The 17,041-nt window shown below is 45.5% G+C and overlaps 1 protein-coding gene across 1 annotated transcript in view; it reads right to left on the reverse strand.

The window, feature by feature from the left end:
- LOC126484690 (UDP-glucosyltransferase 2-like) overlaps positions 1–17,041 on the reverse strand; it is a 151,876-nt gene that overhangs the window by 15,584 nt on the left and 119,251 nt on the right. Inside the window, exons 4-5 of the mRNA XM_050108285.1 lie at positions 8,193–8,513; positions 2,922–3,144 (exon numbers count right to left, since the gene is read on the reverse strand). Coding sequence (XP_049964242.1) covers positions 2,922–3,144; positions 8,193–8,513 — 544 coding nt within the window. The remainder of the gene's footprint in view (positions 1–2,921; positions 3,145–8,192; positions 8,514–17,041) is intronic.

The following is a 17,041-nucleotide window of genomic DNA, read 5'->3' on the forward strand; positions in this document are numbered from 1 at the left end:
ACTGCATTTTTATATTTTCTCCTTTCATCAATTAAATTCAGTATTTCTTCTGTCACCCAAGGATTTCTACTAGCCCTCGTCTTTTTACCTACTTGATCCTCAGCTGTCTTCACTACTTCATCCTTCAAAGCTACTTATTCTTCTTCCACTGTAGTTCTTTCCCCCATTCTTGTCAATTGTTCCCTTATGTTCTCTCTGAAACTCTGTATAACCTCTGGTTTAGTCAGTTTATCCAGGTCCCATTTCCTTAAATTCCCATCTTTTTGCGGTTTCTTCAGTTTTAATCTACAGTTCATAACCAATAGATTGTGGTCAGAGTCCACATCTGCCCCATATGCTATGCTGTCTTACAATTTAAAACCTAGTTCCTAAATCTCTGTCTTACCATTATATAATCTACCTGAAACCTGTCAGTATCTCCAGGCTTCTTCCATGTATACAACCTTCTTTCATGATTCTTAAACCAAGTGTTAGCTATGATTAAGTTATGCTCTGTGCAAAATTCTACCAGGCGGCTTCCTCTTTCATTCCTTAACCCCATTCCATATTCACCTACTACGTTTCCTTCTTTTCCTTTTCCTACTATCGAATTCCAGTCACCCATGACTATTACATTTTCGTCTCCCATAACTATCTGAATAATTTCTTTTATCTCATCATATATTTCTTCAATTTCTTCGTCATCTGCAGAGCTAGTTGGTATATAAACTTGTACTACTGTAGTAGGCGTGGGCTTCGTGTCTATATTGGCTACAATAATGCCTTCTCTAAGCTGTTTGCAGTAGCTTATCTGCACTCCTATTATTTTATTCATTATTAAACCTATTCCTGCATTACCCCTAGTTGATTTTGTATTTGTAATTCTGTATTCACCTGACCAGAAGCGTCCTCTTGAGTAGTCACTGCCCGGAGATCCAGATGGGGGACTATTTTACCTCCGGAAGGCAAGGCCGTTTTGGTTAGTGTAACAAGGCCAGATCAGTCAATTATCCACACTGTTGCCCTTGCAACTACTGCAAAGGCTGCTGCCCCTCTTCAGCAACCACAGGTTTGTCTGGCCTCTCAACAATACCCCTCCGTCGTGGTTGCACCTACGATAGGGCTATCTGTACCGCTGAGGCACGGAAGCCTCCCCACCTACGGCAAGGTCTATGGTTCATGCTCGAACATATAATCCTTTTATTTATTATTAATTTGAAAAGTCGCCCTCAAGTGAGTTTATATACAATACTGGCCATTGAAATTGCTACACCAAGAACAAATGCAGATGATAAACGGGTAGTCATTGGTCAAACATATTATACTAGAACTGACCTGTATTTAGATTTTCACGCAATTTGGGTGCATATATCCTGAGAAATCAGTACCCAGAACAGCCACCTCTGGACGTAATAACGGCCTTGATACGACTGGGCATTGAGTCAAACAGAGTTTGGATGGCGTTCACAGGTACAGTTGCCCATGCAGCTTCAACACGATACCACAGTTCATCAAGAGTAGTGACTGGTGTATTGTGACGAGCCAGTTGCTCGTCCACCATTGACCAGACGTTTTCAATTGGTGAGAGATCTGGAGAAAGTGCTGGCCAGGGCAGCAGTCGAACATTTTCTGTATACAGAAAGGCCGTACAGGACCTGCAACATGCGGTCGTGCATTATCTTGCTGAAATGTAGGGTTTCGGAGGGATCTAATGAAGGGTAGTGCCACGGGTGGTAAAACACCTGAAATGTAACGTCCACAGTTCAAAGTGTCGTCAGTGCGAACAAGAGGTGACAGAGACGTGTAACCAATGGCACCCCATACCATCACGCCGGGTGATACGCCAGTATGGCTATGACGCATACACGCTTCCGATGTGCGTTCACAGCGATGTCGCCAAACACGGTTGCGACCATCATGATACTGGAAACAGAATCTGGATTCATCCGAAAAAATCACGTTTTGCCATTCGTGCACCCAAGTTCGTCGTTTAGTACACCATCGCAGGCGCTCCTGTCTGTGATGCAGCTTCAAGGGTAACCGCAGTCATGGTCTCCGAGCTGATAGTCCATGCTGCTGCAAACGTCGTCGAACTGTTCGTGCAGATGGTTGTTGTCTTGCAAACGTCCCCATCTGTTGACTCAGGGATGTAGACGTGGCTGCACGATCCGTTACAGCCACGCGGATAAGATGCCTGTCATCTCGACTGTCAGTAATACGAGGCCGTTGGGATCCAGCACGGCGTTCCTATTACCCTCCTGAACCCACCGATTCCATATTCTGCTAACAGTCATTGGATCTCGACCAACGCGAGCAGCAATGTCGCGATACGATAAACCGCAATCGCGATAGGCTACAATCCGACCTTTATCAAAGTCGGAAACGTGATGGTACGCATTTCTCCTCCATACACGAGGCATCAGAACAACGTTTGACCATGCAACGCCGGTCAACTGCTGTTTGTGTATGAGAAATCGGTTGGAAACTTTCTTCATGTCGGCACGTTGTAGGTGTCGCCACCGGTTCCAACCTTGTGTGAATGCTCTGAAAAGCTAATCATTTGCATATCACAGCATCTTTTTCCTGCCGGTTAAATTTCGCGTGTTTAGCTCGTCATCTTCGTGGTGTAGCAATTTTAATGGCTAGTAGTGTATGATTACAATTATCAAATACACCCTAGACAAAAGATATCACTATATCATACGCAGCTGTGATGAATCGATGTAGCAGTCACTATAAATGGGAAATTACAGACTGCGACACGGACAACTAAAGCGTCCATTATGACAGCGTTTGTGTAAAGAAAGGTAATCGTTACCTGTGTAAAGAAGAGAGTGTTTCCCAAATTCAGGATTATACGCAGTGATGATTTGCTATTTTCGGTCATGAGCTACATCAAAAACTGTGGAGAGCACGACGGCGACTTTGTGATGGCTACTTACGGAGAACATCGTTCTGAGGCATCCACTTCTGAGCACGCACGTTGGGCGGCAGCTGTGGCAGAGAGGACGGATCGACTTTCCACAGTACGTTCTGCGGCACTGATGCAAAGGTGTCGATAATTGCCCTAAGCTTCTCCTCTGGCATGTCGTCAGTCTTCACCATGGACCCAAAACTGAAGTAGATCACTCCAGCAGGACTGTTGTCCATGAAACTCTGCAGATCCTGGGCAAGAGAAACGGAAACGAATTAAGAACAAATTACTTCCAGTTGTAAACGTAGACCTAGGCATAAATGCAGTAAACAGATTCAAACAGACGTGGGCTGCAGCTTGACAGGAAATTGAGACCGGCTCAGCTGTACCCTCTATCGCAGCGCATTAAGTAGAATTATGTAGCGCAACATGTTCGTGTGACTCACGGTTTCTAGTTCTCCTTGGCAAAAATAAATGTTCTTGTAGGTGTGAAAGCAAAGGACGCACGTTATTTATTTACTTGGTGCTCTACTGCCGAGTTATGTAAGCTTTTACGAACCACAGAATACCTTCCTCCCTTGCAAGCGAGACTTGAACAGAAATAATCTCCAGGAAGAATTTACTAGAGAAGAAATGACAGCACCTCGCACCTTATGGATCAAATCAGTACAGACAGAGTGCCTCCTCTCGGAAGTTACAGTGTTAACGGAGAACCTACCAGTGCCCAACGGTTCAACACTCAAAACTGTAAAGTAGTGCTCACACGAAGGCCCTAATGCATGCACAGGGAAGTCGCCACAGAAACCATCTTAAGTCCGTGGAATCGATTTCGCAGGATCTTTAGTCCCTTGCTACCAACAGTTACATCGTTCAGTAACCAGAGCCATCATCCTCGAGCTCGTTGCTGCACCCACAGCATATAAATTTTTATTAGCAATGCAAAGATTTGTTAGAAGATGAGACGTCCCGCATACAGTTTAAAGTGAAAACTATAATACCTTCCAGGTGGCTATCCGAAAAATATTGGAAGTTCAACCTTTACATGTGATCGAAACCACCAGCACGTCGCCCAAAAAAGTATTGCCTGGAAGTTCATCGCTTCCCATGAGGCTTGGTTGGAAGAGGGCAGGGGTGGTTGCAAGGAACGGTTGGTTCATTAAAACAATACCTTCGTAAAGTACTCGGGGAAATCAGTCTGGATGAGAAGAGACTTCAAATTATTCTTCTAAGTAACGAAGACGCAGTCAACTCTAGACCTAACTCCCAGACTGATGGGCTCACACCTGCGCACTTTCTCGTGGGAAGCGGACTTACTACTTTACCGAGAGGGATTGAGTCCTTAAGTCAATTAGTTTAGTAAAAGAATTCAAGCTCAAACTGAGACTTTTGGAATCTTAGGAAGTTCAAACACTCGTAAAAGTTGGAAGATCAGAAAAGGCAACGCCATCCATCCCCAAGAAGACGTCCTGCCCCAACATATTTGGAAAAATTGAAGGATAAAGGACTTAGGTATCAACCAAGATGGAGTTTATTGGGCTGTTGTCCTCAAGAGTCTAAAGCAGAGACATTACCAGGTCAATCCATCTGGCTATATCATTTGATGTTGTCGAGGTTGGGAAGGGTTCATGGTGCATTAAGTAAATTTCGTGTCAAAGTCTTTTTATGACTCATTGCGTTATTTTCGCTTTAGTGTTAAAAAAAGTTCTTACTGATGTGAAAGGAAGTGGCACATCTACACTCCTGGAAATGGAAAAAAGAACACATTGACACCGGTGTGTCAGACCCACCATACTTGCTCCGGACACTGCGAGAGGGCTGTACAAGCAATGATCACACGCACGGCACAGCGGACACACCAGGAACCGCGGTGTTGGCCGTCGAATGGCGCTAGCTGCGCAGCATTTGTGCACCGCCGCCGTCAGTGTCAGCCAGTTTGCCGTGGCATACGGAGCTCCATCGCTGTCTTTAACACTGGTATCATGCCGCGACAGCGTGGACGTGAACTGTATGTGCAGTTGACGGACTTTGAGCGAGGGCGCATAATGGGCATGCGGGAGGCCGGGTGGACGTACCGCCGAATTGCTCAACACGTGGGGCGTGAGGTCTCCACAGTACATCGATGTTGTCGCCAGTGGTCGGCGGAAGGTGCACGTGCCCGTCGACCTGGGACCGGACCGCAGCGACGCACGGATGCACGCCAAGACCGTAGGATCCTACGCAGTGCCGTAGGGGACCGCACCGCCACTTCCCAGCAAATTAGGGACACTGTTGCTCCTGGGGTATCGGCGAGGACCATTCGCAACCGTCTCCATGAAGCTGGGCTACGGTCCCGCACACCGTTAGGCCGTCTTCCGCTCACGCCCCAACATCGTGCAGCCCGCCTCCAGTGGTGTCGCGACAGGCGTGAATGGAGGGACGAATGGAGACGTGTCGTCTTCAGCGATGAGAGTCGCTTCTGCCTTGGTGCCAATGATGGTCGTATGCGTGTTTGGCGCCGTGCAGGTGAGCGCCACAATCAGGACTGCATACGACCGAGGCACACAGGGCCAACACCCGGCATCATGGTGTGGGGAGCGATCTCCTACACTGGCCGTACACCACTGGTGATCGTCGAGGGGACACTGAATAGTGAACGGTACATCCAAACCGTCATCGAACCCATCGTCCTACCATTCCTAGACCGGCAAGGGAAGTTGCTGTTCCAACAGGACAATGCACGTCCGCATGTATCCCGTGTCACCCAACGTGCTCTAGAAGGTGTAAGTCAACTACCCTGGCCAGCAAGATCTCCGGATCTGTCCCCCATTGAGCATGTTTGGGACTGGATGAAGCGTCGTCTCACGCGGTCTGCACGTCCAGCACGAACGCTGGTCCAACTGAGGCGCCAGGTGGAAATGGCATGGCAAGCCGTTCCACAGGACTACATCCAGCATCTCTACGATCGTCTCCATGGGAGAATAGCAGCCTGCATTGCTGCGAAAGGTGGATATACACTGTACTAGTGCCGACATTGTGCATGCTCTGTTGCCTGTGTCTATGTGCCTGTGGTTCTGTCAGTGTGATCATGTGATGTACCTGACCCCAGGAATGTGTCAATAAAGTTTCCCCTTCCTGGGACAATGAATTCACGGTGTTCTTATTTCAATTTCCAGGAGTGTATTTACACGCAGCTACACCGAGTAGGGTTGTTGATAAAATATCGATATATACCGACGATATATTATCCACCGATATATCGATGTCGAAATGGCAATATCGAGTGCCGATATTTTTTTTTAATGTGGTATTTTTTCACAATTTTCCTTAAATACTTGAAGTTCTTATTTTGATATAGTAATAGAATATAATTTTACTTTCACTGTCTGAAGGAGTCTTACTACTTTTTGAGCCTTCATGTCGGATATTCCTCTTTGACTGTGTGAAGCCAGTGTATGTTGCACAAAAGAAGAAGGACGATTGCAGGGGTGGGGGGGAGGGAAAGGGGTGATAGTGTGAATGGAATAACAAGATATCCGATGTGAAGAAATAGCACACCAGTTCCGTTAAAAAACAATTTTCAAGGCATGTAATGCGCTATTTCTTCGCATCGGCATTCTTCATTCTTCATTCTTTAAATGGCAAGACTGGATTTTTGCAGTGGATGGAGACGTGTGAGGCGAAGACCCGCCAGGTTAGCCGAGAGCGCTAATGCGCTGCTTCCTGGACTCGGGTAGGCTTGCCGACCCTGGATCGAATCCACCCGCCGGATTAACGACGAGGGCTGGTGTGCCGGCCAGCCTGGATGTGGGTTTTAGGCGGTTTTCCACATCCCTCTAGGTTAATTCCAGGCCGGTCCCCACGTCTCGCCTCAGTTGCACGACTCACAGACATTTGAAACACATCCGCACTTTTCCATGATTTACACTGGACGCAGACAGATGGGGTACTCTGATTCCATCCCGGGGGTTACAGGGTGGCGGCAGGAAGGGCATCCGGCTACCCCTTCACATTAACATGCCAAATCCGATTTAACCACAACAACCCCGCGCAAAATGCGGGACAAAGGCGCAAGAGATAGTAGTAGTATTAGGAGACGTGTGAGGGGAAATGATGTAATCGGCGCTTGGCGCTACCAACGGAAACTACAACATTTAGCTTCACCATGCAATGTTGACACTAAAACTGCTGGGTCGCTGGCATTGGCAGAAATGAAAAAAAAACACGGAAGTAGAATGATGATGATGTTTGGTGTGTGGGGCGCTCAACTGCGTGGTTATCAGCGCCCGTACAAATTCCCAACTGTTGCTCAGTCCAATCTCGCCACTTTCATGAATGATGACGAAATGATGAAGACAACAAAAACCAAAAACACCTGGCATCTCGAGTCAGGTGAAAATCCTTGGCCCTGCCGGGAATCGAACCCGGGACCCCGAGCTCGGGAAGCGAGTATGCGACCGCGAGGCCATGAGCTGCGGACTGGAAACGGAATGAAGTGTTCTGGACAAATTAGTTATGTGACGAAACCAAAAGACGGACTCATCGGACACTTTTTATTGTGCTGCTTACATGCAGTTACCATTGTTAGCAAAGTGGTTATCGCTAAGCGTGAATGTGGATCATTTTCCATTCAATTCTAGCTCTAAGGGGCATAGGCAGGTTGCTAGCTTGTTGATGTACAGAATACCTAATAATAAATCAATACTTAAAAATACAGCTCTAAAACCGGGAGTATATTTACAATATTCAGCCAATATTTTTATATGCCGTTATACCCGCCAGGTTAGCTGAGAGCGCTAATGTGCTGCTTCCTGGACTCCGGTAGGCGCACCGGCCCCGGATAGAATCTGCCCGGCGGATTAACGACGTGGGCCGGTGTGTCGGCCAGCCTGGATGTGGTTTTTAGGCGGTTTTCCACATCCCGATAGGTGAATACCGGTCTGGTCCCCACATCCCGCCTCAGTTACACGACCCGCAGACATTTGTAACACTTCCGAAATATTTCATGGTTTACACTAGACGCAGACAGTTGGGGTACAGTGATTCTATGCTGGGGGGTATGGGGTGGCGGCAGGAAGGGAATCCGGGCACGCCTTTAAATTAACCTTGCCAAATCCGTTCTATCCACGCCGACCCTGCGCACATTGCGGAACAAAGGCGCAAGTGAAAGAAGATTTTTATATGCCGTTATATCGATATTTTTTAGTCAACTTGTAGATATATCGATTCATTTCGATACTGCTAGAATGAATATTTATGTATTTAAAATATCGATATATCCGATTACCGATAGTTTTGAAAATATCGACAGTCGAGCACCCACCTGCGGCAGGGGTCGGGGCTCCTCCACGTGCAGCCCGCCGACCTCGACGAAGGCCGGCACGTTGGGAGCGGGCTGGTCGACGCTCCAGTGGCTGTTGACCAGCACCAGGCTGGTGTTGCGGACCACCTGCGCCAGCGGGGGCGTGTCCGCGCCCAGCACCTCGCGCAGCTTGCTGTCCATGTACCCGCCCGACAGCAGCCAGTCGACGGCCCTCAGGTACACGTGCGTCACCGTGCTGTACACCCGGCCCCAGAACGTGAACGGCGCCGTCAGCGGCACCATGTACTGTTCCGTGTAGGCGGGGTGCTCTGGGTTACCCACCTGCGGACCATTGCACAGGGTCTAAATACACCGACGGAAAAAGAATCGCAACACCAGAAAACAAGTGATGTGGAGAAATGAAATTTCTGGAACACATTTGTCTAGGCAACGGATTTAAGTGACTAACACTGAAGGATCACATGTTAATGTAAGCGCGAGGTAAGCAATTACAAATATCCAATGCTGGTATATTAACTGACGATGTAACCAGCAGAAAGTTCAATGCAAGCACGCAGACGTGGGTCCATTTTATTTTACAGGTACCGGATATCAGTTTTTGGGATGGAGTTCCATACCTGCTGCACTTGGTTAGTCTGTCCAGGGACGGTTTGTGCTGGTTGTGGGTGAAGCTGGAGGATGTTGCCCCACATGTGCTCGAAAAATAGTTCAAATGGCTCTGAGCACTATGGGACTTAACATCTGTGGTCATCAGTCCCCTAGAACTTAGAACTACTTAAACCTAACTAACCTAAGGACATCACACACATCCATGCCCGAGGCAGGATTCGAACCTGCGACCGTAGCAGTCGCGCGGTTCCAGACTGAGCGCCTAGAACCGCTAGACCACCGCGGCCGGCTAAGTGCTCGATTAGGGACAGTTCTGGTGATCGAGCAGGCCAAGACAACATGCTGTAGAGCATTCTGGGTTACAACGGTGACATGTGGGCGAGCGTTATCCTGTTGGAAAGCAACCTCTGGAATACTGTTCATGAACTGCATCACAGCAGGTCGAATTACCGGAGTGATGTACAGTTTTGCAGTCAACGCGCGTGGGATTCCGCTGGTAATGGTAACTGATGCTGTTATACTGTGTATGCTACATGGTCCAAGTACACTACTGGTCATTAAAATTGCTACACCACGAAGATGACGTGCTACAGACGTGAAATTTAACCGACAGGAGGAAGACGTTGCGATATGCAAATGATTAGCTTTTCAGAGCATTCACACAAGGTTGGCGCCGGTGGCGACACCTACAACGTGCCGACATGAAGAAAGTTTCCAACCGATTTCTAATACACAAACAGCAGTTGACCGGCGTTGCATGGTCAAACGTTATTGTGATGCCTCGTGTAAGGAGGAGAAATGTGTACTATCACGTTCCCGACTTTGATAAAGGTCGGATTGTAGCCTATCGCGATTGCGGTTTTCGTATCGCGACATTGCTGCTCGCGTTGGTCGAGATCCAAAGACTGTTAGCAGAATATGGAATCGGTGGGTTCAGGAGGGTAATACCGAACGCCATGCTGAATCTCAACGGTCTCGTATCACTGACAGTCGAGATGACAGGCATCTTATCCGTGTGGCTGTAACGGATCGTGCAGCCACGTCTCGATCCCTGAGTCAACAGATGGGGACGTTTGCAAGACAACAACCATCTGCACGAACAGTTCGACGACGTTTGCAGCAGCATGGACTATTAGCTCGGAGACCATGACTGCGGTTACCCTTGAAGCTGCATCACAGACAGGAGCGCCTGCGACGGTGTACTCAACGACGAACCTGGGTGCACGAATGACAAAACGTCATTTTTTTGGATGAATATAGGTTCTGTTTACATCATCATGATGGTCGCATCCGCGTTTGTCGACATCGCGGTGAACGCACATTAAAAGCATGTATTCGTCATCGCCATATTGGCGTATCACCCGGCGTGATGGTATGGGGTGCCATTGGTTACACGTCTCGGTCACCTGTTGTTCGCATTTACGGCATTTTGAACAGCGGACGTTACATTTCAGATGTTTTTCGACCCGTGGCTCTATCCTTCATTCGATCCTTTCGAAACCCGACATTTCAGCAGTATAATGCACGACCGCATGTTGCAGGTCCTTTACGGTCCTCTCTGCATACAGGAAATGTTCGGCTGCTGCTCTGGCCAGCACATTCTCCAGATCTCTCACCAATTGAAAACGTCTGGTCAATGGTGGCCGAGCAACTGGCTCGTCACAATACATCAGTCACTACTCTTGATGAACAGTGGTATCGTGTTGAAGGTGCATGGGCAGCTGTACCTGTAAACACCATCCAAGCTCTGTTTGACTCAATGCCCAGGCGTATCAAGGCCGTTATTACGGCCAGAGGTGGTTGTTCTGGGTACTGATTTCTCAGGATCTATGCACCCACACTGCGTGAAAATGTAATCACATGTCAGTTCTAGTATAATATATGTCTCCAATGAATACCCCTTTATCATGTGCATTTGTTCTTGGTGTAGCAAATTTAATGACCATTAGTGTACTTTGTATCATCTATCTGTGACTGTAAAATTGGTACATATGTGCTTAAATATATCATGAAAAATGCCTTCTCCGAGTTGTATGTAGTTCCCAGAATTTACAGAAACTGCTTCCTTATTCACTTCGCTACAATAAACGATCTAACTGAGATCACAACACAGCAGTAACTCTGTAGTGACTACCACGCTGTTGTGTGGCAGTGGTCAGACGCAAAGCATTGCCAACCTAAAGAGTTCCAATTTCTACCATTTCGGAGGTAAGGAGTCCACGAATCTAGTGGTAGATAATCAGTAGGTATAGTGTACACCATTTGACTTGGTTGATTTTAAAATGGGTTGCAGGATGTGAGAGAAGCAAGAGGAGTGGTGCAGAGGAAGCACGTTCTGTAATAAGTATCTATCACCAATGTGTGTAATTAACTTCCTATTCTGAGGAGGAGTTGTCGGCAATATCGCGATGCACTGAGACTTACGTCATCTTATATATACAAATAAAATGTTGTTAGAATTAAGAAGTACCAACGGTTTCATTGACTCATTATTTTGGGGTTTCATATGACATCTACGAAAACTAAATATCATTTATCTTCCATCATTTAAAATAAAAATAAAAGCATTTATAGACAATTCTTATTATTTTAAAGTTTATTTAGTTGCTAATATCGTTGATGGTGGGCGGAGGGGTGTGGGTACTAGCCAATGTCTGATTGCACTCTGGGGTAATAGTCTCAGAAAGGTTGGGAGCCACTGGTATAGTACCATGTGTAAGTAGACTGTTTAGGTTTTTATGTTGGTAACGCTATGTAGCACTCTGTAAGAAAATCACTGACTGTGCTGTGTGCAGTCTGTGGCTGGCTGGCATTGTTGGAATATTCGCTATTGTAGTGTTGGGCAGTTGGATGTGAACAGCGCGTAGCGTTTCACAGTTGGAAGTGAGCCGCCAGCAGTGGTGGATGTGGGGAGAGAGATGCCAGAGTTTTGAGAGGTTGCTATAAGCGGACGTGTGTCCTCCAGAAAAAGGAAATTTGTAAAGATGGATGTCATGAATTGATCTATATGTACAGGGTTATTACAAATGATTGAAGCGATTTCACAGCTCTACAATAACTTTATTATTTGAGATATTTTCACAATGCTTTGCACACACATACAAAAACTCAAAAAGTTTTTTTAGGCATTCAGAAATGTTCGATATGTGCCCCTTTAGTGATTCGGCAGACATCAAGCCGATAATCAAGTTCCTCCCACACTCAGCGCAGCATGTCCCCATCAATGAGTTCGAAAGCATTGTTGATGCGAGCTCGCAGTTCTGGCACGTTTCTTGGTAGAGGAGGTTTAAACACTGAATCTTTCACATCACTATGCGTGAAACTTGCCCGCACGCGTTCAACCGTTTCTTCACTCACTGCAGGCCGACCCGTTGATTTCCCCTTACAGAGGCATCCAGAAGCTTTAAACTGCGCATACCATCTCCGAATGGAGTTAGCAGTTGGTGGATCTTTGTTGAACTTCGTCCTGAAGTGTCGTTGCACTGTTATGACTGACTGATGTGAGTGCATTTCAAGCACGACATACGCTTTCTCGGCTCCTGTCGCCATTTTGTCTCACTGCGCTCTCGAGCGCTCTGGCGGCAGAAACCTGAAGTGCGGCTTCAGCCGAACAAAACTTTATGAGTTTTTCTACGTATCTGTAGTGTGTCGTGACCATATGTCAATGAATGGAGCTACAGTCAATTTATGAAATCGCTTCAATCATTTGTAATAGCCCTGTATATATGATGATTTTTGAACATTATTAAGGTAAATACATTGTTTGTTCTCTATCAAAATCTTTTGTTTTCTAACTATGCCTATCAGCAGTTAGTGCCTTCATTAGTTAGAATCTTTTATTTGGCTGGCAGTATTGGCGCTCACTGTATTGCAGTAGTTCGAGTAACGAAGATTTTTGTGAAGTAAGTGATTCATGAAAGGTATAGGTTATTGTTAGCCAGGGCCATTCTTTTGTGGGGATTATTGAAAGTCAGATTGCGTTGCTCTAAAAATATTGTGTGCCAGTTTAGTGATAATCAGAATAAATAAAGAGAGAACTGTCTGAATACGTTCAGTTTTGCTCAGCTGTTTGGAAATCAAATAACGTAAGAGGTTTACCAGGATGGTCATTCATAATTTTTCGAAGGGGACGTAGAACATGGAATTTATTCCCTGATGTTTTAACAGATGTCTTATCATTCTGTCCCTTCTTCTTGTTAGAGTTTTCTATCTATTCCTTTCCTCGCCGATTCTGTGCAGAACTTCCTCATTCCTTACCTTATTAGTCCGTCTAATTTCCAATATTCTTTTCCAGTACCACGTCTCGAATGCTTCGATTCTCTTCCGTTTCAGTTTTCCCACAGTCCATTTTACAATGCTGTGCTCGATATGTACATCTTTGTATTTTTTTTTTTTTTTTTGACAGGAATGCCCTTTTTGACGGTGTGAGTCTGCTTAATATGTATTACTTGCTCTGTCTGTTACTTTGCTGCCTAGGTAGCAGTATTCCTTGAATTCGTGTATTTCATAATCCCGAATTCTGATGTTAGGATTCAAGATCTTCTCATTTCTGCTACTTCTGATTACTTTCAGCTTACTCTTTGTCGATGTTCTGCACTCACTGGACTGTTCATTCCATTCAACAAATCCTACAATCCTTGACTTTCACTGAAGTTAGCAATGTCATCAGCGAATCTTATCATTGACAGCCCTTCACCTTGAATTTTAAATCCACTCCCGAACCTTCTTTCTAGTTCTGTCATTGCTTCGTCGATGTGCCGATTGAACACGCTGCTCAGTCTGAGCACTTCATTCTTGGTCTTCCACTCTTGTTGTTCCCTCTTTCCCTATAGCTTACCCCTGTTTTTCTCAGAATTTCGAACGTCTTACGCCATTAGACTTAGCCGAACGCTTTTTCCAGGTCGAAAAATCCTATGAACTTCTCTTGATTTTTTTAGTGTTGGTTCTATTATTAACTGTAATGCCAAAACTGCCTCCCTGGTCCCTTTACCTTTACTAAAGCCTAACTGATTTCCTTTTCCAATCTTCTGTATATTACTCTCGTCAGCAACTTGGATTCATGAGCTGTTAAGCTAATTGTGTGATAATTCTCACATTTGTCAGGTCTTATCTTCGGAATTGTGTGGATGATGTTTTTCCGAAAGTCTGATGGTATATCGTCAGTCTCACAGCTTCTGTACACCAACGTGAGTAGACGATTTCTTACCACTTTCCCCAATGATTTCAGTAACTCCGATAGAATGTTGTCTATCCCTTGTGCCTTATTTGATCTTAAATCGTATCAAGCTCTGTTAATTTCAGAATCTAATAACAGATCGCATAACTCTTCCCTGTCGACTCTTGTTTCTTCCTCTCTCATTTCATCAGACAAGTGCTTCCCCTCATACAGGCCTTCAATGTACGTTTTCCATCCATCCGCTCTCTCCTCTGCATTTAGTAGTGGAATTCCCATTGCACTCTTAATTTTACCGCCCTTGCTTTTAATTTCACCAAACATTCTTTTGACGTTTCTATACATTGAGTTAGTACTTCTGACAATCATTTCTTTTTCGATTTCTTTACATTTTTCATGCATCTGATTCGCCTTAGCTTACCTACACTTCCTGTTCGTTTCATTCCCGAGTGACTTGTATGTATGAATCTTTCTCCTCTCTCATTCCTACTACCAAGCCCATATTCTAGAGCAACCCTTTTTTCTCCATCCCCTACAACTGCATTCCACTGCCCCACGACTATTAAATTTTCATCTCCCTTTATGTATTGAATTACCCATGCAATATCTTCATATACTTTCTCTATCTCTTATCTTCTGATTGCGATGTCGATATATACACATGAACTATTGTCAAAATGGTTCAAATGGCTGTGAGCACTATGGGACCTAACTTCTGAGGTCATCAGCCCCTAGAACTTAGATGTGCTTAAACCTAACTAATCTAAGGACATCACACACATCCATGCCAGAGGCAGGATTCGAACCTGCGACCGTAGCGGTCTAGCTGTTCCAGACCGTAGCGCCTAGAACCGCTCGGCCACTCCGGCCGGCGAACTATTGTCGTTGGTGATGGTTTGCTGTAGACTCTAATAAGAACAACCTGTGTCCTGTTTACATTAGCTCACTCTCTGCCCTACCTTCCTATTCCTAACGAATCCTACTCCTGCTATGTAGTTTTCTGTTGCTGTTGATATTACTCTATACTCGTCTGAGCAAAAACCCTTGTCCTCTTTCCATTTCACTTCGCTGACCACCACAACAACTAGACTGAGCTTTAGCTTATCCTTTTTTAGATTTTCTAGATTCTCAACAACCGACTCGTAGAATGTTGCTCCTTTGTTGATTATTGAGTCTTTTCTCATGGTCACTTCCTCGTTGGCAACCCTCTCCTGGAGATCCAAGTGAGAGCCAGTCTCGAAACTTTTACCAGTGGAGAGATCATCATGACAGTTTTCAGTTACAAACAACATGTCCTGTCGATATGCATTATTCGTCTTTAATGTTGTGGTTTCCATTGCCTTCTGCATCCTCATGTCACTGATCATTACTGATTTTTCCGCCTTTTAGGCGCAATTTCTTACCCATAAGGCAAGAGAGTGCCCTGAATCTCTGCCTACTCCTTTGCCCTCTTTGACAGGACCATTGGAAGATTAAGGGTGACTTCTCATGCCAGAAGTTTTCGGCTGATATGGTTCGTGATTTTCATTCAAAATTTAAGCAGTAGTGAGGTTCAGAACCAGGACCCAGGGCACCCGTGTTGTAGGGGTGACGTCTTTGTCCCACATATTAAAGCCAAATTGTAACAAATTGCCTCATACATTACCCTGGTATTCGTTGGACGAATATATTATACTAGAACTGACATGTGATTACATTTTCACGCAATTTGGGAGCATAGATCCTTCGAAATCAGTATCCAGAACAACCTCCTCTGGCCGTAATAACGGCCTTGATACGCCTGGGCATTGAGTCAAACAGAGCTTGGATGGCGTGTACAGGTACATCTGCCCATGCAGATTCAACACGATACCACAGTTCATCAAGAGTAGTGACTGGCCTATTGTGACGAGTCAGTTGTTCGGCCACCATTGACCAGACATTTTCAGTTGGTGAGAGACCTGGGAATGTGCTGGCCAGGGCAGCAGTCAAACATTTTCTGTATCCAGAAAGGCCCGTACAGGACCTGCAACATGCGGTCGTCCATTATCCTGCTGAAATGTAGGGTTTCGTAGGGATCGAATGAAGGGTAGAGCCACGGGTTGTAACACATCTGAAATGTAACATCCACTGTTCAAAGTGCCGTCAATGCAAACAAGAGGTGACCGAGACGTGTAACCTATGGCACCCCACACCATCACGCCGGGTGATACGCCAGTATGGCGATGACGAATACACGCTTCCAATGTGCGTTCACCGCGATGTCGCCAAACACGGATGCGGCCATCATGATGACTTCCATCACCTCTCGCTCATAGTAATTACCATAACGCCCAGTTTTATTGTAGGGAATGATTGTCAACTGACAGAGTGACTATCATTATTATTAGAGTATTATTTTTAGGTCTATAGAACAGCTAATTTATGATAGCACTGTCCAGTATGTTTTTTACTCAAAATGTTTATGTATTTTGGCAACTACTGCAGACTATTTTATTTAGGTGCAAAGACCGAATTTTCATTCACGTTCAGAGATTCGCGGTTAATCTTGCGTTTTACGTAAGCAACCTGTGCGTATTTTGAATTCGAAGTATCTACGTATTCGATAAATAATTTTATTTTGGTGCGAAGACTGTATTTTCAGGATATCAAATTTTCATCTCTGTGTTGGATGCTGCATGTCATTTTTTCATCGTGTTGCGGTCTGTCTATATTTCGTGTTTGCAGCGTTGCAAATTTATATTCCATATTACGGAAGTATGCAGTCTAAGTGGTACAAAGCCTTAGTTAGCGATAGTGTCGAAAAGCACCACTTTGAGCACGTTTAATTGTATCAAAATCTCAGATAGCCGGTAGGGGTAGCGTCTTTGATTCATAATCATAACTTCTTCGGTCCCGGGTTCGAACCCCGCCACTGCCTAAATTTTGATAAATAATCAGCATTGGCGGCCGAAGACTTCCGGCATAAGAAGTCAGTCTCATTCTGCCAACGGCCTTGTCAAAGAGGGTGGCGGAGCGGATAGAGGTTCAGGGCACTGTCTTGTCCTAGGGGTGGGAAATTGCCCCTAAAGGCGGAAGAATCAGCAAT

Source organism: Schistocerca serialis, chromosome 6 (genome assembly GCF_023864345.2).
Source record: "Schistocerca serialis cubense isolate TAMUIC-IGC-003099 chromosome 6, iqSchSeri2.2, whole genome shotgun sequence".
NCBI classification, from domain to species: Eukaryota; Metazoa; Arthropoda; class Insecta; order Orthoptera; family Acrididae; genus Schistocerca; species Schistocerca serialis.